Below are 22,300 nucleotides of genomic sequence, written 5' to 3'. Positions count from 1 at the left end.
ATTCAACTATAGCTGATACAAGTATGCACCAATGCCTATAATTAACACTTAAAAGAAAAACACATACACCCTTCCCCTGTCCTGTGCTGCATGGCTCTGGCCAATCACAACGCAGCAGACTTTATAACGCTCGTGGGTGCGAGTAGTTTCCCAGCTCACTGCTGGAGTGAGTGAAGTGGTTTTTACGCACAAGCCATAAGTGGAGTAGGTCAGAGAGATTTCTTCAGGGGACGAGGAGTGACAATATAGCAGCGCTTGTAAACTTTAAGAAAAACACAGTGTTCTCAGAAAGAAGTGCTTCAAAGTTCATCGTGGGACAGAATGACTATCACCATGGAGAAATCTAAAAACTTTCGCATTGACGCGTTGCTGGCGCACGACGTGGAGCAGAGGACGGACAGTGATGGTGCGTCCCCGGGGTTGTACTACAGCAGAAGCCCCGGTGGCAGTCCTGTGTCAACCCGTGGCTCGGAGACGCCCTCCCCACGTCCAAACCCAACGAACTACTCTCCAGCCCTGCCAGGAGTACTATCAGAGTCCCAGCTCTTCAGCCTGTCCCAGTCAGGATACACTGCTCTACACCATGGGGGTCTACTCGGTATGCACCCAGCTTCAATGTATCCTCTAGCAGCCCTCGGAGGCCAGCACCCCGCCTTTATGTACCCCGGCTTCACGCAGTTGGTCCAACCGTACCATGAGCAGCTAAAGGGGGCACACATGGCCGCGACGCACCCGCTTGAGCCCTGGATCAGGGCCGGGATGATGATACCCAGACTCGGAGATTATGGAGGTGAGTGCATCTCGTGTAGTTTTAAACTGTATCTATTTTACTTCCTGTAACTTAAGACGGTCGAAAAACTATAATGCATGTTTAACCATTTCAGAATTTGTGGATAAGACTTTTAACAATCCCATTAAAATGACATGGATATCCAAAAGTCATAGATTAGACAAAAAGAATAATAATAAAAAAGAATAACAATTTAACACATACAATGAATTATAATGTCATGTCATGTGTTTTACAACATAGTTCTATATTTATATAACTGTAAATATTAAGTATACTCTTGAAAACATCTTATTTTTGTTGATTACATATTCCTTATTGTTATTTTACCTGATTTATAGAAAGAGGATAATTTTCGATCCAGGAAATAGCAGCATTTCCAGTTTAGACCTTAAAATCAAATGTTTCCTTTTGAATTATGTTATTAAACATATTACAATTATGTATTTGTTTGGTTCATTTTTTTGTAATGGGTATTGTCAACTAGTCAGCTAATATATTTATATGTTTCGAGCCTCCTCCTCATACATGTGTGTTGGTTCTGGCTTTAAAAGGGCCGTGACATTGAGGTGTTGTCTTTTAGGGACAATATCTCATCAAAATAACATGCAACATTTACCGTCAAGGTAACAACTGAAATAGACCTACTACTTAATCAATTGATAACATTTATGGTGTTTTCATTAAGGTAATGGTCTCCGATGTTATGGTTTATTACCCCTCCAAAGCAATATCCTCTCACCACGACCTCACATCAAGGCAATAAATGTTAACGGAACGAGAAAACATGATATACAGACAGGAAGACAGACAGGTAGGGAGGCCTTAAAAAGGCAAACAGGGAAGTGGAAACCAAACTGGAAGATTTAAAAATGTTTTTGAAAAAAATATCTTTAAAATTATAGTTTTCTTTGGGTGTATTTGTTTCACTTGGGCCTATATGCATCTATCCTTTTTTATTGGCCCAATATCCATAATATTGTAAGAGAGGTATAGTGAGCTCTTACAGAAATCGATTACAAATGTTCAAATGTAAACAACGACATGCGCAAAGAATAACCTGTATTTTCTCTTTCCCTCATAGCAGCAGCCCATGCTGGTTTGTTGGGGAAGTGTCGACGGCCCAGGACGGCTTTCACCAGCCAGCAGCTGCTAGAATTAGAAAACCAGTTCAAGCTCAACAAGTATCTGTCCAGGCCTAAGCGCTTCGAGGTGTCCACTTCACTCATGCTGACTGAGACTCAGGTAAGAGAGCCTGTAGCATGTTTTGAACTGTTTTATCCCCCATAATTTCAATGTGTGAGTATATTCCATAAGTCGCCAAAGATGGAATAACTTCAAGATAATAAAGATGCTTTTCCAGAGTTTGTGTAACAACATTTTAGTATTGCACCTTATGCAGCATTAACTGTGTTTATAATGCTGAATTTTAACTATCTTCTATCTGTTTAGTATATTTAATTAGTTTAATTGTTTCTTGTGTTATAATGGTTTTGCTAAGCACTTTGATTTGCCTTTGTGTCTGAAATGTGCTGTATATACTCAACTATCTTGCTTCTTCCTTGTCTCTTGTATTTAACCATGACGTCCTGTTTTGTAACACTCCTATGGAAGAGGATTATGGCCACATGAGAATTCTATATGATTTAACTCTTAATTCTGAGTCTAAAGTCTTAACTCTGACTTTAATCTCAGCTCTCCAAAAAAAACAAAACCCATGTGGACCTAAACTCCATACATTCCGTAACATATACATCTGTGAAAAAGGAACATCCTTTGTTGCAGCCTGAACCCCCACTACTAAACGTACTATTTGTACACAGTTAACTGTCATGATTCTTCTCGTCCTTCGCCAGGTTAAGATCTGGTTCCAGAACAGGCGTATGAAGTGGAAGAGAAGCCGCAAAGCCAAGGAACAAAAGTCACCTCTGACTGACACAGAAAAAGCTGCCATGGATATACACAGTGCCAAGCCTCAGAGTGATTCACACAGCTCCAGCCTGGAGGATGAAGAGGAGATAGAAGGGGATGATGAGGATGAGAAAGAGGAGATAGAGGTGCTGAGGGCGGCTTCTTTAGGCTCCGTAGGCTTCTCGAGGAACGCTGGAGGAGGAACAGGGAACTATTACTCAGACGAGGAGCAGGAGGAAGAAAGCCCAAGAACAAGAAGTGGGATTTTCCCATAGTTGCAAAGGGCAGCATGCTTTTATTGTACGTCTTTTTATTTTTATTACTCTTAGGGACGATACACAATGCAATCAGGTGCACAAACATGGTGGCATGAAGAGGATCATTCATTTCTCAAAGGCCTGCCCATAGTACTATACCATCCAAAAAAGCAAAAGGGTACCGTCATCTGCACATCAGGCACATCAGGCACATAACGCATCTCATTATACAAGAATAATGCCACATTTGTGTTCCTCGACATTTATTGGTTTATATAGGCTATGGTCAGTAATCAATTAACAAATAATTCTGATTTATAATTTGCGCATGATGAACGTAGCCTCTTTTCCTGTCCTATCATCTGAAATTAATTAATTTATCTTTGAACATGTACTTAAACTGTATGAATGGGGGGGGGGGGGGGGGGGTTAATAGCACTTTTATGGAAGGTATTGGATAAAGAGACAGAAAATTGACTTGGAAATCATGTTGTAAAGAGTGTCAGTGTTACATTGTTATCAGGACATGCTGGTCTGTTACACATGTTGGCTACATGTTCCCATCAATTTTTCTCATATTTTAAACAAAAAATAAGAAATAATAGATTATTTTTCACCCTGGTAAAGTTAAGGGCATAGGGTGTGGAAAGAAAATACCAAGATGTTTTTTTTATGTGACTGTATAATATATAATTATCTTCTTATAACAGCATGTTATATTTAGTAATTTACACAAAGAAAGAGGCTGCACATACTGTATTTTACATTTTATGTTAAGGCATCTACCCTGTATTTTGTAAAATCTTCTCATACAGTATTAAGCATGTTATGATGTCAATATAATTTAACATTATAGACTTTAATATATTTCACTTTTAAAGCAATACTAGTGGCTTTTGTGGAGATAAATAGTTCAATACAATTGAATTCATGTGTGATGAGTGATGAGTGCATTCAATTTCAGACTAAATGCAATCTAAGACAGAATTGTTCTGATTAAACGGTTTTAATGGGATGGTGTCACTTCTTTATTACTGTCAACAGTGGTGTAAAGTAACTAAGTAGATGTACTCAAACACTGTACTTAAAGGTGGGGTATGCAATTTATTTCAGGAACACTTTTTGTTATATTCCATGGAATGCTCAAATCCTGATAGCAATTAATATATGAAATGCTTTGACAATAAATACATACAAAAATGTAATCTGTGGAAGCCGTAGCGCTGTAAAAAGCACGACCAACCATTTTAGCCGACACGGCTGTATTGGTATATTGGTCATAAACTCGTAGGCCTATGTGATATATAAATACTACCAGTTCGCGAATTGACATGCCCCCCCTCGGCTGCCGTAATTACTACCGGAATACAAACAGTTGCTTGTTGCCTTGGTAACGCCGTCACGACACAAACTTCTACCAGTCTTGTTTGCGGTGTTTGTATAACTAAAATGGAGTGAAAGCAATCTTATTCTATCTTTACTGTTGGTAGTTTGAAATAAGGTAAGGACACTTAATTCCCTTAGACCAACTGTGTTATGTTTAGCATGCTTTTTGTTCTGTGTAGCAACTGTTTTAGCTTTCCCTGTGTTAGCTATTTTAATAGTTATATTAACGTTCATTTCAAAACACTAGCAACCTGGTTTAAGGTGTAACGTTAGCAATGTTTTAACTTTAGTTAAACTTTTACGGTGATAATGTAATTATTAACTCGACTATAAGAAAACAGAAACCCTTACAGTATAACCAGAAGGCATCCACCAGAAACTCACATGTGTATTTTCTATTTTGTAAATGTCAAGCTAGCTGAATGCTCTCTGTCTTCCTCAGCCATGTTAACTGAGGCTCGTGTTCCTGACCCCTTCACTCCAGGAAAACCGTGGAAGCCCCCCACCGCTGGGAAGGATATCAAAGTAAAAACATTTAAAAAAAGAAAGAGCTTATCATAAATAATAACTTGTCCGTTTTTCCTGTGTACCAATGTGTTCAGTTTGAATAGTTTTAAAAATGTAGATTAATAATCCAGACTAATTTTACCAATTAAATTACCAGGCTTTAAATACATCAAGTAAATCAGCACCATACATTTTATTATCAGTGACTTTACAATTACTTTTTGGGTCACAATTTGTGATCCAAATTTGAATAGATGGCATCAGATGACTACCAGAATAAAATAAAAATGCTTGGTGATTTGATAACAGTAATCTTAGTAAAATACAGAAAATGTATATCCAATGGTCTAAGAATAACAATAGGACAATCATACAAAGCAATTTACCCAGCTGTTCCCAGGTCTGTACAGAAATGATCAATACAAAAACAGTTTGAATAGAAACAGCTTATCATCAATGAATAACATGTGGTCTGCTTTTCCTGTGTTCCAATATGTTAAGCTTTGTTTTTAATCCCCCCTTAAATAAGCAAAATGGTCCATGATCAACAACAGCCTATACCTAAATCTGTTGTGTATTTTAAAGCCTGGTTCTCTGCCTATTTATTTAAACATTTACCTATGAGGATAAAAAACCTGCTATTCAAGAGGCAATGGCAGAGAGAATGCCCCATACAAGCCCTTTATCATATATAATACAATTAACATAGGCCTACATCCTGAAACAGTTGCACTGGTGGGCACAGAACTGAAATACATTTGACCTAATCTTTGTATTATTTACCAGTTGCTCTGACATAATGACACACAATTATGTTCAGTAAGCATTTTGATTTAGAACTGGTCAATCCCATACTTTAATGTTAGCAAAACAAAATTGAGGCTGAATTACACATGCTTGGAAAAAGTGTGGGTTTTTTAAGATGTAGATATCAGATTTGAAAATATCCATTCAAACCCTGCAAAATTAAAAAAAAAAAAATGGTTTGAATAATTTGTTATGTAGGTTGTCTTCGGCAATTAATTTGAAAAATATTGATCTGTGTCTGCTCTCAAAACATGTCTTCTGCAACACCTCACCCAACAGGATCCAGGGAGTCACGAAATGCAGCGGGTTGGAAGGTACCAGCGACAAGAGTCCAGCCAAAGCAGCTCCGTCTTGGGGCTGGAAATGAAGCCAGAGCTGGTCTGGGAGGACTGGGACCTGGGAAGAGAGTTCACCAAGACATTAGTGTTAAAGAATGTTCATATCAGGCTTCAGAAGCTACACGTCAGGTATTAACACACACCAGTATGCATACACTCATATAGGTATTCTCATACACCCTCACACGATCTGGGTTATTTTCCATGCATTTACTTGCACCATTGTGTTAATTGCGCCATTGTCTTGCACAATCTGTATGTCTTTTGTATGTTGCACTGAGCCTGGGATTGACTCTGTAGACATTGTGCATATGACAAAAAGCCTTGGGATCTTCTTGTTTATTTCAAGCAATGCTATGCACATTTGATGATTATGCCATTGCTTTTATATCCTATCTTTCCCCCCTCACAGACCTCCAGTGTCCAAGTTTTTCTCCACCTTGGTTCCCCATACCATCGTTATTAGCCCAGGGACTTCTTTCTCTGTGCCAATCAGCTTTAGACCACTCAAGAGGGTAACCCATCACAATCTTATACATAATTGTTAGGAATAATTGTAGAGTAATTTACCCCAGGGCTTACAAACTTGAGCTATCTTACTATTAGAAATGGTCAGATATAACTCAAATAATTGGGTAAGGGAGATCATAGGACCGTTTCAAAAGAAGGACCTGAGTAAATTTTAGATCTAGACCATCTTTTTTAATGATGAAGTTTTGTATACATGATGACACCACAAGAAGCACATTTGGCGGAAATAGATGATTAATTTTATCCATATAATATTGATATGACACAATCTACCTCTCTTGTTTCACGTTTTGTGTTTGTGTTTCTTTCCTACTGCCCTGCACAGTGTGAGTATGAGGACAGCATTGATTTTGAAAGTAAAGATGGCAGCAGCTTCCAAGTATGCCTCCGTGCCACCATTCCCTGCTGTGCCCTGGAGGTGCCTTACTCTGTGCTGCTGCCACTCTGTGCTGTCCGAAACACGTCATATACCACTTTCCTTCTCAAAAATGTCAGGTATGAAACCAATGCGAAGAAGAAAAAATAATGAATACAAGTTTTAAATAAATGTATTTGAATCTAATATGTGTGTGTTTATCTTCTTTTGTGTGTGCTTTTCTTCTTCCCACAGTAAACTCCAAACATGGTTCGAGTTGGATTGCACAGAACCGTTCCAGCTAAGCCCCGAGCAGGGGGTGTTGAAGCCCGGTCAGGAGTGTAACATCATGGTGGAGTTCCAACCACAAGAGGCCCTGGTGTACCAGCAACAGGTCGACTGCAGGTTTGGAGAAGAAGGGGACGAAGGGGACAAGGCAGAGAGCTGCTGCAATGTTCTGCTGCAGGGACTAGGTACTGTATGAACTGAGACAGGGCACATTGAGATTAATGACCCAGAGAAAGATTACTAATTAAATTATCAGGCTTTATAAACATAGGCGTTCACATATACGAGTACCACAGACAATATGATATCTAAACAATTGTATAGGTTGTTGTTGTGCATGTATATGGTCTGCAAGCGCTGAAATCCCATTTGTATCCTGCGACATAGTGACATCACTACAGTACGTAACACCCACACTTCTATTGGCTAGCAGTCCAACACATTGTACATGATAGGGGGCGGGACATCTCGAATCGGTTGACCGATCACAACAGGGCCGGTCAGCTAACCAATCAGAACACACTGGGCTCTGGTTTCTGACAGAGGGTGAAAAGAGGTGCTGCAGCACAGGCAGTATGAGAAAATAAAGAGCTTTTTGAACATATGTGAACATTTCACAGTAGAACAAATATGAACCTAAAAATGAAAATAATAGGACCCTTTAAATCTATATCATCTAAAAATGAATGATATGATCCTAGCTCAAGAAGTTAACCATATGAAACGATTAAACATGCTCTAAACTTGATTGCTGGTTTGTAACATTAGTTATATTAGTCAAGTTAGAAAAACATATATCCAATGGTCTAAAAATGACTGATAGGACCTTCAAACAAAGCACTTTAGCTACTTTCTACCCAGCTGTTCTCTTGTCTGCACAATGCAAACCTTAGAAGAGATGTCAGTCCTTGATTTGTCTTGATATACTGACATGATGTGGATTGAACCATACGGAAACAGGCTATATATTATTGTCAGATAAACTTTGTTGAAGAAAGCGATGAACCAATACTCTCTAACTTGTTCTTGTCTTTTCTTCCAGCTAAATTCCCATTTCTTCAACTGAAAAGTCCAGGAACCAAGGGTGAAAAAGAACAGTATCATCCAGAGCTGCACTTTGGCTCTGTTGCTGTCGGGAAAAGTTTACAGAAACACGTCAACATCTTCAACCCCTCCCCTGTGAGTAGTACGCAAAGATTCACCAAAGCAAATCAGTGACACTCCCTCTAATCGCTCTTTTTGCCCCTTCTCCTACAGGTGACTGCAGGATTCTCTCTTTTATGTCTGTCCAATGGGTTGCCCCTGCAGAGGTCAGAGTTCAGCTGTGATGTGACCCAGGGCGAGGTGGCGCCCGGTGGATCGCTACGGGCTACAGTCACCTATAGTCCTGCTGTGGTGGATAGAGTCTCTGTGGATTACTTATCTCTAAAATATAGAGGGTTGGAGAATGTGACGCAACTCAAAATGATGGGAAACTGTTTAGGTAGGGGACACTCAGAAACACACTCTTATAGCCTATTGGGTACAACTACAGTTATTGTGTATAAGAAGTATTTCTCTTTGTAACTAGGTCCCAATGTGTCCCTGTCCTCCTCTGTGGTGGACTTTGGCTGTGTTGAGGAAGGAGGAGCAGTTGTACAGACATTGGAGCTGCTTAATTCCTCACACGTTGAAGCTCTCTTCCAATGGGACTTGGACTGCAGTGGGAACAGTGTGTTCAGCTTCCAGCCAGCAAGTGGCGCTGTTCGCCCCCATAGCCGCACCACCTTGAAGGCGGTCTATAGGCCCAGGCAGACCATTGCTCACCACAGGAGAGTGGCATGTCTCATACTGCACAGGGTAGAAGCCAATATGCAGCTCACATTTAAACAGCATCAATATTCATGATTTCTTCCTCATAACTCTTACTTCCCTTTCAGCAGCCAAATGTTTTTAAGCTATGCAACTCAGCATTATTATCCTATTAATAATAATACACCGCTGTATTTATGTAATAAACATGTTGCATAAGGTGGTACATTTTTGCACTTCTAATGTCTATATGAATATTTGTAATCTTTATTTTTTTTCTTCCTTTATGCATCATGATACTTTAACATTTGTTTTTGAATATATTTATATGTTTATCCTATTTTATTTGATCTCTGTATTTCACATATAAATACTTTTTTTTTTTTTGTATCTTTCATTTTATTTTATTCCAAAATGGAGCAACTGTCCCGAAACAAGATATCCCCAAGAATAAATAAGTGTTCTGGTTCTCCTCTCGCCGTAGGAGCCCTTGTTCCTGGACCTGATTGGTACCTGTCACTCAGAGCTGCATCAGCCAGCCGTACTGAAGCCTGAGCACCTGGTTCTCTACAAGCTGCACTGGTACCGCAGACACGACCCGGCAGACACACCCAGTGCCATGCTGCAGAATCAGGATGCAAGCATGGACCACCAGGAACTTCTCTCCCCTGCAGTGGAGGTGAGGCGTCTCAAAGAGAAGCAACCTGCTGATTGTTCTAGATTAAAAATAAATACATAATCAATTTCACCAAAGAATTGGCAAAATTGGGTTTCATGACAGTTGCTCTCGTAATAATATAATAATATATTATTATATAAACCCAAGAAGTTCAGTAAAAATTTGCTTTTAAATGGTAGAATAAAATAAAACTCAATCAAACTATTTATATGCCCATAAGAAGTTAAAATAAAATATGCAATATAAAAACGGGAAAAGAACATTTAAATGACAATATTAGCCAAAAAGAATATTTCAAAAAGACAAAGAACAACAATGATATTAACATAAGATTTTAAAATAATAATAAAAATATGCAATGAAAAGATCAAAATACATTAAAATAACACGAATATACACCCAATAAATTATTGCAAAAATGTGCATTAAAATGTAATGTAAATCAGATTAGAAATTATTTTTATAAAAATAAGAAGTTAAACTACATATGTGCACATTGTACACTATACTGTATGACAACAATACGTACAAGTATGTCGTTTACAAAAATATGCAGCCATAGGTTTTCAATTGTGTTTTTGAATATTTGTCTGTGTCATTTTGTATCAGTCTGTTCAGAAGCCAGACAGTGCTGGTGTTGTGTCCAGAGATCCCATGGAAGAATATTACCAATCCTGCTTGGGCTGCATGGACCCCCTCCCTTCCAGCTCTACTGCATCGCCCCCACATGTATCTGTGATGCCCAGAGAGCTACTGTTTACACACAAAACCTCCTCCTCTGTGTCTACTTCATCCACCTCCTCTCAGTTTGTCTCCATCACAAACCACACCAGGGGGAAACTCAGGTTTCTGTGTTTTTTTGTCACGGAAGAGAACTCGACTACAATATCTGTTTTCTTGTTGAATCTGATATTTGTTTCACACTATTCCACTCTAGCCTGGTGTGGACTGCTGGAGAAGACTCTCCGTTCTCTGTCTCTCCCTCATCATGTGACCTGCCTCCTCTGAAGTCCACCTCATTCAGGGTCACCTACGACCCCAAGCAGCTGAGCACTCTGCACGGAGCTCAACTTGAATGCTTTGCATACTATAAGGTAAGGTTGTTTGATAATCAAGGGATGTCTTTCTTCTTTGAAAAAACAGCTCACATGTTTGTCCACTCCAAATGAGTCATCCTGTCAACGGAAAAGGATAAGGGCCACATGTGAAAACATTTTTGAAATTTGACCAAAAGTGAATATTGTACTTTTAACTGAGAAAATACGTAAATTCTTCCCAAAATTCGGAATGTTCTTTCAGCATTATCAGTTTAATCTCGGCACTAAAAAATAAAAATTACTCACATTTTCGTCCGCATGTGACCCTACGCCTCTGCCGTAGATAGGGAACTCATTTTGAATGGACAAACAAATTGAAATGTTTATTTTGAGAATAAAGTCAGAATTCTGAGAAAACATTCATTTTTTCTCAGTTTAAAGTTTAAAATTCACTTTTTTTTTACTAGGAATTAGGACTTTATTCTCCATATCCTGACTTTGATATCAGAATGTTGACTTTAATCCCAGATCTAAAATAAAAAATCACTTTTGGTCCGGTCTCCTATTTTTCTCTCCTCTCTTTGGTACTTGTCTGTTGAACGTAACGCTATAAAAGAATATCAAGACTGCACCTCAGCCGTAAATTGTACCTTTGCTTTTCTTGAGTTTGTATCTTCGTGGTTGAATGCACATGTTGTTGGACATCTATTGTCTTCTTATCTGGTCCTGCAGGACAATCCTCCCCTAGAGGAGCGACTGCTGTGCCCCCCCTGGTGTGTGACTGTCAGAGTCATAGGCCACTCCTTTCAGCCGGGCAAAGAGCATTTCATCCCCAACTGCTCTCTGACGCCTTGTCAAGTGGTAAGCACGAGTAACATCACCAACGTTACGACATGTCATTCTCTCTTTTTCGGAATCTCTCACTCATTTTAAAGTGACTTTCGCTCAATAAACTGAAAACAAATCAAGATGATATTTCTGCTTTATAGTTTCTTTAGTTCTTTTATTTGGTTGTATTTGCCTCCGGACCTTACAATAACCTTGACCAATTTGCATATCAATATTATATTCACATTATACCTCATTGCATTTCACTTTTTACAAAAGCTGTTACTGCCTTTCATATTTGGAAAATGTATATATAGCATCCTATGTATATATTTTTTAGAAGTAGATTGGTCTATTGTAGTGTATATCCAAACTTATTTTTTGTGTATTCTTTTAGATATATATCTGTCTACTGTTGATATGTATATTTGTACTGTTCATGTTTATTTCTTATTTTAAACTCATGTGCAATGCCTTGTTAACATGCTGCTGTAACAAAACAATCTCCCAATTTTTGATTAATAAAGCAAATCTAATGTAGTCTAATCTAATAACATTTAATCTATTCTATCTAATCTTGTTTAATCCAATGCATCGTTTCAACACAAAGGTCCTGTCATAATAACACTTTCTTTAAAACCTTTGCAAATGACATTTTTCCATGGAAGTACACTAACATACTATACTTTGGTAACTGTCATTTTTTTCCCCTTCAAGGCCTTTCCAACACTCAGTGTTCTTTCCTACCGAACGGTGCTCCTCCAGAATTGTGGAGACCTGCCCCTCACCTTCTGTCTGGACCCCAGCTCAAACCCCGCCTTGTCAGAATACGTATCTGTAGTTCCGACCTGTGGTTTCATCCCACCTGGGAACCACCAAGTCCTCACCCTCAGAACAACTCCCACAGAAGAAAGCCCCAAAGTGAGGCTCAGTTGGCCCATTCAGCTTAATGTGGCCAACCACACAGAGGTACTACACTGCACAGGATGAAAGAGGACAAGGGAAAACAAATTGTGACAATTTTTCAGGATCATTGTTATTGTTGTATTGGCCACGAAAGGCTAAAATGAACCACTAACATTAGTTCTAAAGGGGCCCTATTATGCTAAGTTTCAGGTTCATATTTGTATTGTGTGTCTCCACTCCGACATGTTTCCATGCTTTAATGTTCAAAAAGTGCTCTATTTTGCTCATACTGCAGCACCTCTTTTAACCCTCTGTCTATAACCAGAGCCCAGTCTGCTCTGATTGGTTAGATGGCCGGCTCTGTTGTGATTGGTCAACCTCTTAGAGGTGTCCTACCCCCTTAGCCTATCCTGTACAATGTGTCGGAGAGCTAGCCAGCAGAAGCGAGTGTTTATTGGGGTATGCTCACATACACAATATTCACTTGGATGTTGAAGACAGTTGTAGAACAATACTGTCATGTCTTTTGGCTAGAAACGTTTTTGTATCGGCAACATAATAATAATAATATATTTTATTTAAAGAGTGCTTTTAAAGGTAATCAAAGACACACAGATCCAGGTTAAAATGTATCAAAACATAATTAAAAAAACACACTTTTAATATAAAAATAAAAATGATCCTAGCAACAACAACAAAAAGGTCCCATCTGTTGATGAAATGAAACACCTCAATTTTCCTGACAAAACTATTTTGTTAACCTGTACTTAAATCACACAGGTACAACACAGGAAAGTAAACATGTTACACAGGTGATTTAATCTGTGCATCTGTCTCTGTGTCCCTTTAGGACTTGAACGTTGTCCTTTGGGTGGATAAGGTGAGTGTGTCTCTGAAAGAAGGCAACAGTTTATATTTCCAGCCTACAGCGGTGGGCTCTCGAATACAGCGCACCGTTGATATACGAAATCTCTGCAGCCAACCTCTACGGTTTGTGGCCATAACGGTTGTTTTTCCTGTGACATTTTTGTAATTTTTCAGAGTCTAATTGTAGTCTGGGGCATCATTAATCTTTTCTACAGCTGGCTCTCTGTGATTGTCCTTTCATGATAGATTCCAGTGGAGCATTCCAGAGCCAGACCAGGAGCTTATCTCTGTTGAACCAGATGCTGGAGAACTACATCCCAATGAGAAATCAGTGAGAAACTGAATCAGACATACAATTATGCAAGAAGAGACTTTGGGGATAATATGTTTTTTTTACATACACCCGGAAGATTTTGACATCCTCCTGGAATTTTTTAAGAGGCCCTTTTTATGCTAATTTCCAGGTTCATATTTGTATTTTGTCCCTCGACCGTGACATGCTTACATGCTTTAATGTTCAAAAAGCTCTTTATTTTTCTCATACTGCCTGTGCTGCAGCACCTCTTTTCACCCTCTGTCTGAAACCAGAGGCCAGTCTGCTCTGATCGTTGGCTGGCCGGCTCTGTTGTGATTGGTCAACCACTTACAGACGTGCCGCCCCTAACTTCTAGTTTCCACCGGGTCCGCGTCGCGTTATGGCCGCGTTACGGCCGCGTTACGGCTGCGCCGCGGCGTCCGCGAGGATCGCGGCCACTCTAGTCAATGGGTGCTATTCCACCAGACGCGCCGCGTTACGGCTCAGAAGCGTCTCGCCGCTGGGCTCCGGTCGAAATAGGATTGAAGTCTATTTTTCGACGCGATGCAGCCGTAAGGCAATGTCGGGCAGGCAGGAAGTGGAACGTTCAGAGCCCATAGCATATATATATATATATATATATATATAATATATATATACACACACACAAACTAATTTTGCAGACCCTATCCCTTCGTAGTCTTTCAAGTATAGTAGAAATGCCAGCATTCTCCTCCGGTTTACAGGCACTGTGTAAATATATATAGAATAATTATGATGATGAATTAATTTTTTTACTACTAAAATACAGCAACACATCTTTGATTCATGTCGTTTATAACTGGGATATTACAATTATTATTAACTTTGTCTGTACAAAGTAGTCTGTCCAGGAAATATGCCCAAATCAACTAAAACTGCGAGCCGGCAGGCAAGACGCTCCGCTTCTGAAATGCTTCTGAAACGCGCCCGGTAGGGTATGACGGCAGAGGAGGCCGGACCAAAACCGCGGCGCAGATGGACCCGGTGGAAACTAAGGGTTAGCCTATAATATACAATGTGTTAGAGCGCTAGCCAATAGAAGTGCAAGTGTTACATAGTGATATGACTATGTCACAGAAGTAAACAAAGGAGTCCAATGGAGGTGTTTCAGGCAGGGGGGGGGGAGGGGGGGAGTGTGGGAAACTCCATCTGGAGGGAACTTTGGGATTTTAGTCTTTGCAGACCATTGACATGCACAGAAAACTATACAGCACACTTCAAGAAAGGGAAAACCCCCAAAACATAATAGGGCCCCCTTAAATACGCTCACATTGTTCCTATTTTGTAATTATATTATGTTCTTTAATGTATACACATTACATCTTTTGCATGTCTGTCCGTCCTGGGTGAATGATCGCTCCTGTGTTGCTCTCTCAAAGATTTCTTTAAATCTCTCCATCAATGTGTTTTTTTTGGGGGGAGTGTTTCCCTATTCGCTGCAAGGTTATATTAACATAGGTGTTGTATGCTGTGTACACACTGTAAAGCCTCCTGAAACAAATTTGAAATGTGTAATATTGTGCTTTGTAAATGACATTTGATTGATTGATTGTTTTTAACTGTGAATTTACAGGTCCAGACATGGTCCTTCAGCCCACTGGAAGAAAAAACATACACACTGAAACCCACTTTCACCTTCTGGTCAATGCAGACTACTGGATGTAATAAGTCACAACTTACCCTTGTAGTGGTGGGGACGGGCTCAAAAGGCTTCATAGAGGTGGGACTGTCAGTGTGGTTGGGCGTTTCTGTGCGTGTGTTTGGGTGTATGCATGTACTGGAACTGTATGTGAATTTTCAAGAAATAGCTGTAAAAAGCCGTGTGTATTTCTCTTCCTCCACAGGCAGAGAAAGCTGTTCTGGATGTTGGGGAGGCTCTGGTTGGAAGCTACCGGTCGATTCAGGTTCCTCTGGTGAACAACAGCCCCTGTACCGTCTCCTTTTGTCTCTCTGTGCAACAGACGCTTCTGGACGAGGAACTTAGTTATGACCCCGAGACTGAGCCAAATGGTATTCTATTTCGTGATGGGTTTGCTGTTCTTCCCTTAATGTATTTACATGATATTGATCAGCTCTCAGCAGAGTATTTGATTTTAGCATATGTAATGGTCAGTAGGGAAAATGAATGGTGTAAATTAAATATTTCCCTCCATTAAGGTAACTTGCAAGTACAAATGTGATCAGTTGGTGAAGTCTCATTCGTTTCATCTTCTTTGTTTTGACTTGAGAGGATTTGCCATGCTTATCTTTTTATGTTTTTTGTATGTTGTTGTAAAACTCATTTTGGCCACAATAGCTGATTTGCACCACCAAGATTTAAAGCATTTATGTTTTCTTTCATGTAAATGTCAAGCTCTCAATGCACTTCAAACACACAGTACATATAATGTATGCTAGAAAGTTATGTAGTATTACTCATGTATCTTTCTTTTTCTATAAATATATTTTGTTATATTTTGTGTTAATCTCAAGCTTTTAGTCCTATTCAGATCATGGTTTACTAGATCACTTAATCCTCTTGTGAGTTTAAATAAGTATAACAAAAATAACACTTGATCTGACAGGTGTAAAATAGTGCCGAAGTAAAATTACCCTGGCAAAACACACATAAAAAAAACTATGAGCGAGTGATGAGAGTGAAATGAATAACACATACAGGTGTAGTAGTTGGAACAGTGCTGCATCTAGCTGTGTCCTGTCTGCCCTTTAGCCCTGAAGATGGACTGTGCAATGGGAACCATTGCTTCACGCTCCAAGATGCTGCTCCGATCCACCGTCAGGCCAAACAGACGAGCCCAGTACCTGTGGACCATCAGCTACCAGACGCTGAACGCCAGTGGTAGATAAGAAGAAATCAGTTTACAATTATTTGCTGCTGCTTTTTATTGAATTGTACTGCACTGTTACATTTATTCCATTTTCATTTCATTTTTTACCTGTTAAATTCAATTTGAGCTTGTATATCATTGTTTTTAATGTGCTTTAATACACTTTGAATTGCCTTAGAAACCTGCCTATACTTGCCATTTCATTTTATATTACGTGACACTTATTGCTCCTTTCTGTTCTATATCTGTCTCAGGTTTGGCTTCATCCCCTCTTCAAGCTGTGTGTGAAGTGCGAGCTAAGGGTGTGTTTCCCACTCTGCGGGTGATTGATGTGTGCAGTGGTGGCAGTGTGGGCAGACTCAGCAAGGGGCACCTCTGGAAACTATTCTCACTGGACCGCCTCAATGAGCTTATGCTGTCCAACCCCTGCCCCGCTGAACTCACTCACAGAACGCCTATCAGACACAGGTGAGGAAAAGCATTATAGCTCTCAATGTAAGACCTTAATACGTGAAGAAAAATAACACTCCCTCCCAGAAAAGCTCACCACTGAATGCTCACAATTTGATATCGGCAGCAAGTATAGAACCATACGAGCTAAGCTTTGGAAAAATAACATGATTTGTCATCATGTTACTGTACAATAAATTAAAAAACCCTCTGATTTCTCTTACCAGTTTGTCATGCATTTCTTTATTACAACACCAGACCTGTATTTGTTTTATTCCTCCCCTAAAATACAAGTATACACTAGTATTTTAAACTCGTGATTTCTTATGATTTATTTAATATAATTGGTTTGATTAACACAATTACATTTTTGATTTGTAATTGATTCACTCCACTTAAAAGAATATGTAAATTGTATTTTAAAAAGAAATAAAGACCTTGATCGATTTCTGTTGACACCTAGTGGCAACAACTGCTATTAAATCATCATACATCAACTTTTTTTCCTACTTTTTTTTTTCATTAATCACTTAAACAACTTATGACGTACTCAAAACTACCAAACATTCAATAATTTTCAGGATTTGAATCCTTTAAATGCCTGTTTCATTATTTGAATTATTTCATTATTTATGACAAAAAGCACAAAAAATGAATTTTTTTCAATATAATAATTAGTAGAGGCATGGAACTTTGGTGGTTATTAGAGTCTTGGATGTGTCAAAGATTAGCAACAACATTTATTTGACTGCATTATTACTTTTTACGTAGTGTCAGATACTACCTCTGGACCCCTTCGTGGCAAAAATGTACACGCCCATAATAACTTCTATTAAATCATCATACATCAATATTTCTTTCTACTTTTTGTTTCATGAATCACATAAACAACTTCTAACGTACTCAAAACTGCCAAAAATTTAATCATTTTCAGGAATTGAACCCTTTAAATGCCTGTTTCATTATTTTAATCATTTCGTTTATCTAAAAAATGCCTCATTGACTTCCATTCAGACCACATTTTTTGATCTCACTGCCATTGAGAACACAAGTAGTGATATTTGATATTTCTACTCTATTCCAACAGATTACACAATTTTCCCACTGTCGGCCGATGCATGAAATTCTTACATTTTTGCCAGTTATATTATGGAGCCGTGGGACTACCAGGGGGCCCCGAGAGTGGTGTGTGTGTGTGTGTGTGTGTATGTATGTGTGTGTGTGTATATATGTGTGCGTATGTGTGTGTGTGCGTATATATGTATGCGTATGTGTGTGTGTGTGTATATATGTGTGCATATATATGTGTGTGTGTGTGTGTGTGTGTGTGTGTGTGTGTGTGTGTGTGTATATATGTGTGCGTATATATGTGTGTGTGTGTGTGTGTGTATATATGTGTGCGTATATGTGTGTGTGTGTGTGTGTGTGTGTGTGTGTGTGTGTGTGTGTGTGTGTGTGTGTGTGTGTGTGTGTGTGTGTGTGTGTGTGTGTGTGTGTGTGTGTGTGTGTGTGTGTGTGTGTGTGTGTGTGTGTGTGTGTGTGTGTGTGTGTGTGTGTGTGTGTGTCTGAGAGAATCTGTAAGTATGCACGGATCGTTCCATGGGAAAAAAGGCCATCTTTTGAGGGATGTGTTTGATGTGTCTTTGATGAGCTGCTTGATTACTCAAAAACAAAAATGTTAGTGTGTTTATGCACCTGGCTGCCAAAGATAAACATGCAGTTTGACCAAGGGCTTATTTCTTTAGTGAGCAGAGAAGGAGTAAGACCTGGAGCAAAGTTTCCCTGAGGAAACAAATAATTCAACGTGATGGAAATGTCGTTTTTAAAAGGTGTCTACAGTGGCTTTTTGAGACTTGTAAATGTATATAAAGTATGAATAATTGTATTGTTTATAATAACAAAACAAAATGCAATCACACCTGAATTCTACTTTGACAAGATATGTCCTGTGTTTACATTGTTAGGATGTGGTGTGTTCATGATGTGTCTTCTCTTCCTGCCTCTAGTGTGAGCAGTTCTCCTTCCATCTTCACCAACGCCATGTTGGATTTCAACTTCAGTGCCACTCCTCTAAATTCAGAGCCCTCAGTGTTTGGGTTGATGTTTCACAACCCTGGCTCCATCCCTGTGGACTGGTGGGTAAAAAGCTGACTCTAGAGAATACAGTCAATCGAAGGCTAAGATAACTGCATTTAGCATTCTATTTAAGATCTCATACATTGCTCACAGCTAAACATTTGGCTTCAACTTTAATGTCTACTGAATGTTCTCTTTTCAATATTAGGGCATTCTTGTTTCCAGAGGACCAACAGATAGAGTTGGAGTACTGGGCAGAGACCGGAGAGTTCAGCAGCACTGAAATGTACCAGATGAAGGTCAGACCAGTCCCTTCCAGAATGGGTTTTAAATATAATAAAATAATATCAAAATATGTTATTTTTGATAAAGATACAGACAGAAAGTAAGCACATATTGGTGAACTCCAGTTCGAATCCCGCCTCGGCCGCCACTGCGTCAGGCCGTTGTGTCCTTGGGCAAGACACTTTACCCGTATTTGCTCCTGTGGGTAATGTCCACAGTAATGACTCTTACATGTCTAATATGTGAAATGTGTAATTGTAAAGCGCTTTGAGCACCTGTAAAAGCGCTCTAATAAAAAATGTAATGCATTATTATTTATTATTATGTTCATCTCACCGACAGGTTCAAAACAACAAACTGTTCAGCATTACTCCTCGTTCTGGGACTTTACTTCCTGGCCAGCAGAGGGCGGTGAGCTTCACCTACAGGTCAGAGATTATTGCACCATACAGGAGGATCATTTCAGACAATTTGCTCACATTTGCAAGGGTTAGAATTGTTTAAAAGCAGATAACACAAATAAGTGGTCCCACAATAATAAAAAGTTGGTCCTTTGCAGCCATCTCTTCGCTGGTGTGGATCGATTCCCTGTCGTGTTCAAAATCTCTTATGGCAGAGAGATCTTGGTGAGGCAAACATCCATATACAGTGACACAAGGCTCATTTTTAATCAAGTCTAACACATTTGTAATTTATCGTTAAGATTGATGAAAAATGTGACTGTTTGATATTGACTTCACGTCCATGGCTTGTGGTTCTGTGTGCAGGTGAACTTTCAGGGGGTGACGGTGGAGAGAGACAGACCCTTTCTTCACTTTGCCTCCAAGCGACATGTCTTCACTTCTGTAACTATTGGGGACTGTACTCCTCCAAAACAGGTGTGTGTTTCATTTCTCTAACATCCAACAAAGTCTAGAAGGAGTGACATTTTCAAAGTGAGCTGAAAGGTTTGCACTCCAACTTAGAGTATAATATTCCATATAAGAACTCAGTGAAACATCTTCCACTGATTTCTTCTGTTTTTTAAATGTTTGAACTGCAGCATAAAATCACTGATCTCTACATAGGTGTGATCCACTACGCAGCATCTAACAAAATATTATCTAAACATTATTATACATTTTCTTGTTTTTTATTTCATACAAGATAAAATTAACTGGATTTACTAATTACAGTTTTGCCTAAAGAGTGTTTGGAAATCCATTGTTTGACTAAAATGTATGGAGGCAAGTGAGGAAAAAAAACAATCTTCTGCAAAAGATCTAAAATATTGTCTGTTCGTTGCCTATGACTTAAGAACAGAGTTTTTACAAGGATCATCTTTCTAAGTGTCTAAAAACAAGTTTGGGCAAGTTGAAAAGAATATTTTGTTAAAATATTTTCTCAGGTCAGTTTTTCTTGGTGTTTGTTGTTGTAGTAATAATAATAATAATAATAATAATAATAATAATAATAATAATAGTAGTGCACAAAAAAGACTATCACCTTAAAGGTCCCATGTCATGCTTTGCGTGGTGCTAGTGGAGCCTCGCAGATGGGGGTGCTGCAGCCCCTCAGCACCCCCCCCTTCCCGCATCCATTCGCGATATCTCGCTGTCTCGCAGCAAGCAGGAAATGACACCAGTAAGCCAGCTCACACTGTCCGCTCCTCACAGCAGCGAGCCGCGCAACGTCCCGCCAACACGGCACCCAGACCCCACGCAGCATTCTCATCTGTTTGTCATTACTGGTGTCATTTTCTGGTTGCTAACGCCATTGTAACACATAATCACTGATGTTCCGCTGTAACGGTGGTGGACTCATCAGACAGAGTGGGGGCGAACTGACCAATCAGAGCACAGTGGGCTCATAGGGAGGGGGGGCAGGAGCTCCAACAAGCCGTTTAGGACAGAGAGTGAATACACATACTATGCAGAGATGCTGTATGAGAAACCAATGTGAGTTTGGAGCATTGAACAATGTCAATCTATTCTAGTAGACCTCAACCATGGAATTATGATCAGTAGAAATGGCCATGACATGGGACCTTTAAGAAAACATGAGTTATTAATCCTGTTAAGAATGGTAGTAGTGCAACCACCAACGCTAGAACAATATTTCCTTACCAAAAAAATAAATAACCTGCCATCATTTATTCCCCCCACCTGTTTTCCAGATTAAAAAAAAAAATGGACCTTCAAAAATTACTAAAGGAACTTTCTTTTGTCTACACCTGTTATTGTGACCTTAGCTTCTCTGAAAGACTGGAAAAAAAACAGGGTGACTTTGTATATCTTTGTTTGGCCTTCAGGTGTATAAAATACACAATCGCGGTGCAGTGCCGGTCCATTATACGGTGGACACGGCCGTGTTGTTACAGCTGCAGGAGGACAACTTTAACCATCCAGTGCTGTGCTGCCTCAATCCAGAGGGACAGGTCCGTCCTGGAGAGACGGCCCTGCTGGGATGGATCTTCTCTCCATTGGAGGCCAAGATGTACCACGTAAGGATGGAGCTATAATCTGAAGTCCTGCTGCCGCCCTTTTACCACTGCTTTTTAGACAACTGGTTGGGCTGCTCCTACAAAAAGGCAACATGTGTCTCTGTAATATAGGTGTAGCTTTATCATCAAACTCATAGCAATGTAGAACCTCTCGTTACTCCACTTCATATATCACCATCATCGTGTAATATGTTTTATACTTTTTTTATAATCCCTTTAATATTAATAATATTTATATGAATTTTTTTAATTTTCATTTGTATAGGTTTGATAACAATTTTTATATTTTTTAAACAATATTTATTTGTGTATAGTATATATTTTTTCTGTTTGTCTTTCCTTCATGTCAGTATTATTTTGAAAAAAAAGCACATGTTGGACAAAACAAAGTCAAAAAAGAAGTACAAAAAATACACTCATGTCACTAAACAGCAATAGAAATGTGTATACTTTTGTAAAAAAAAACAGATAAACAATATTTTTTTATTCAGAACAATGACATATACCATTGCATTTATACCTAAGTAGCTAATTGTCAATCTGTTTGATTTGGAATATTTTACT

General features: G+C 39.1%; 2 protein-coding genes across 3 annotated transcripts in view; both read left to right on the top strand.

Annotated features, from left to right (window-relative positions):
- Positions 1-176: 176 nt before the first annotated feature.
- LOC307030591 (uncharacterized protein) lies at positions 177-3,358 on the top strand. Of its 2 annotated transcripts, none has more exons than XM_079667092.1 (3): positions 177-790; positions 1,878-2,035; positions 2,647-3,358. In XM_079667092.1, the coding sequence occupies exons 1-3, from the start codon at positions 322-324 to the stop codon at positions 2,974-2,976; spliced, it is 957 nt and encodes a 318-aa protein (XP_079523218.1). In that variant the 5' UTR covers positions 177-321; the 3' UTR covers positions 2,977-3,358. The 2 variants fall into 2 exon arrangements, with proteins under 2 accessions (XP_079523218.1, XP_079523217.1); XM_079667091.1 differs by having other exon boundaries at positions 1,875-2,035.
- A 995-nt stretch (positions 3,359-4,353) lies between these two features.
- Positions 4,354-22,300, top strand: part of cfap65 (cilia and flagella associated protein 65) — a 26,739-nt gene continuing 8,792 nt past the window's right edge. Inside the window, 26 exon segments of the mRNA XM_079665753.1 lie at positions 4,354-4,459; positions 4,787-4,869; positions 5,938-6,125; positions 6,409-6,511; positions 6,853-7,022; positions 7,138-7,355; positions 8,213-8,349; positions 8,428-8,653; positions 8,741-9,009; positions 9,446-9,640; positions 10,250-10,485; positions 10,578-10,734; positions 11,410-11,538; positions 12,223-12,474; positions 13,262-13,401; positions 13,525-13,609; positions 15,189-15,335; positions 15,460-15,625; positions 16,326-16,454; positions 16,698-16,911; positions 18,900-19,028; positions 19,178-19,268; positions 19,597-19,682; positions 19,814-19,880; positions 20,022-20,132; positions 21,545-21,736. Coding sequence (XP_079521879.1) covers positions 4,789-4,869; positions 5,938-6,125; positions 6,409-6,511; positions 6,853-7,022; positions 7,138-7,355; positions 8,213-8,349; positions 8,428-8,653; positions 8,741-9,009; positions 9,446-9,640; positions 10,250-10,485; positions 10,578-10,734; positions 11,410-11,538; positions 12,223-12,474; positions 13,262-13,401; positions 13,525-13,609; positions 15,189-15,335; positions 15,460-15,625; positions 16,326-16,454; positions 16,698-16,911; positions 18,900-19,028; positions 19,178-19,268; positions 19,597-19,682; positions 19,814-19,880; positions 20,022-20,132; positions 21,545-21,736 — 3,918 coding nt within the window. The 5' untranslated portion in view covers positions 4,354-4,459; positions 4,787-4,788.

The sequence above is a fragment of the Notothenia rossii genome, assembly GCF_949606895.1.
Source record: "Notothenia rossii genome assembly, chromosome: 2".
Classification (NCBI taxonomy): domain Eukaryota; kingdom Metazoa; phylum Chordata; class Actinopteri; order Perciformes; family Nototheniidae; genus Notothenia; species Notothenia rossii.
Note: the sequence above shows the minus strand (reverse complement) of the source record. Positions and strands in the feature narration are given on the sequence as shown.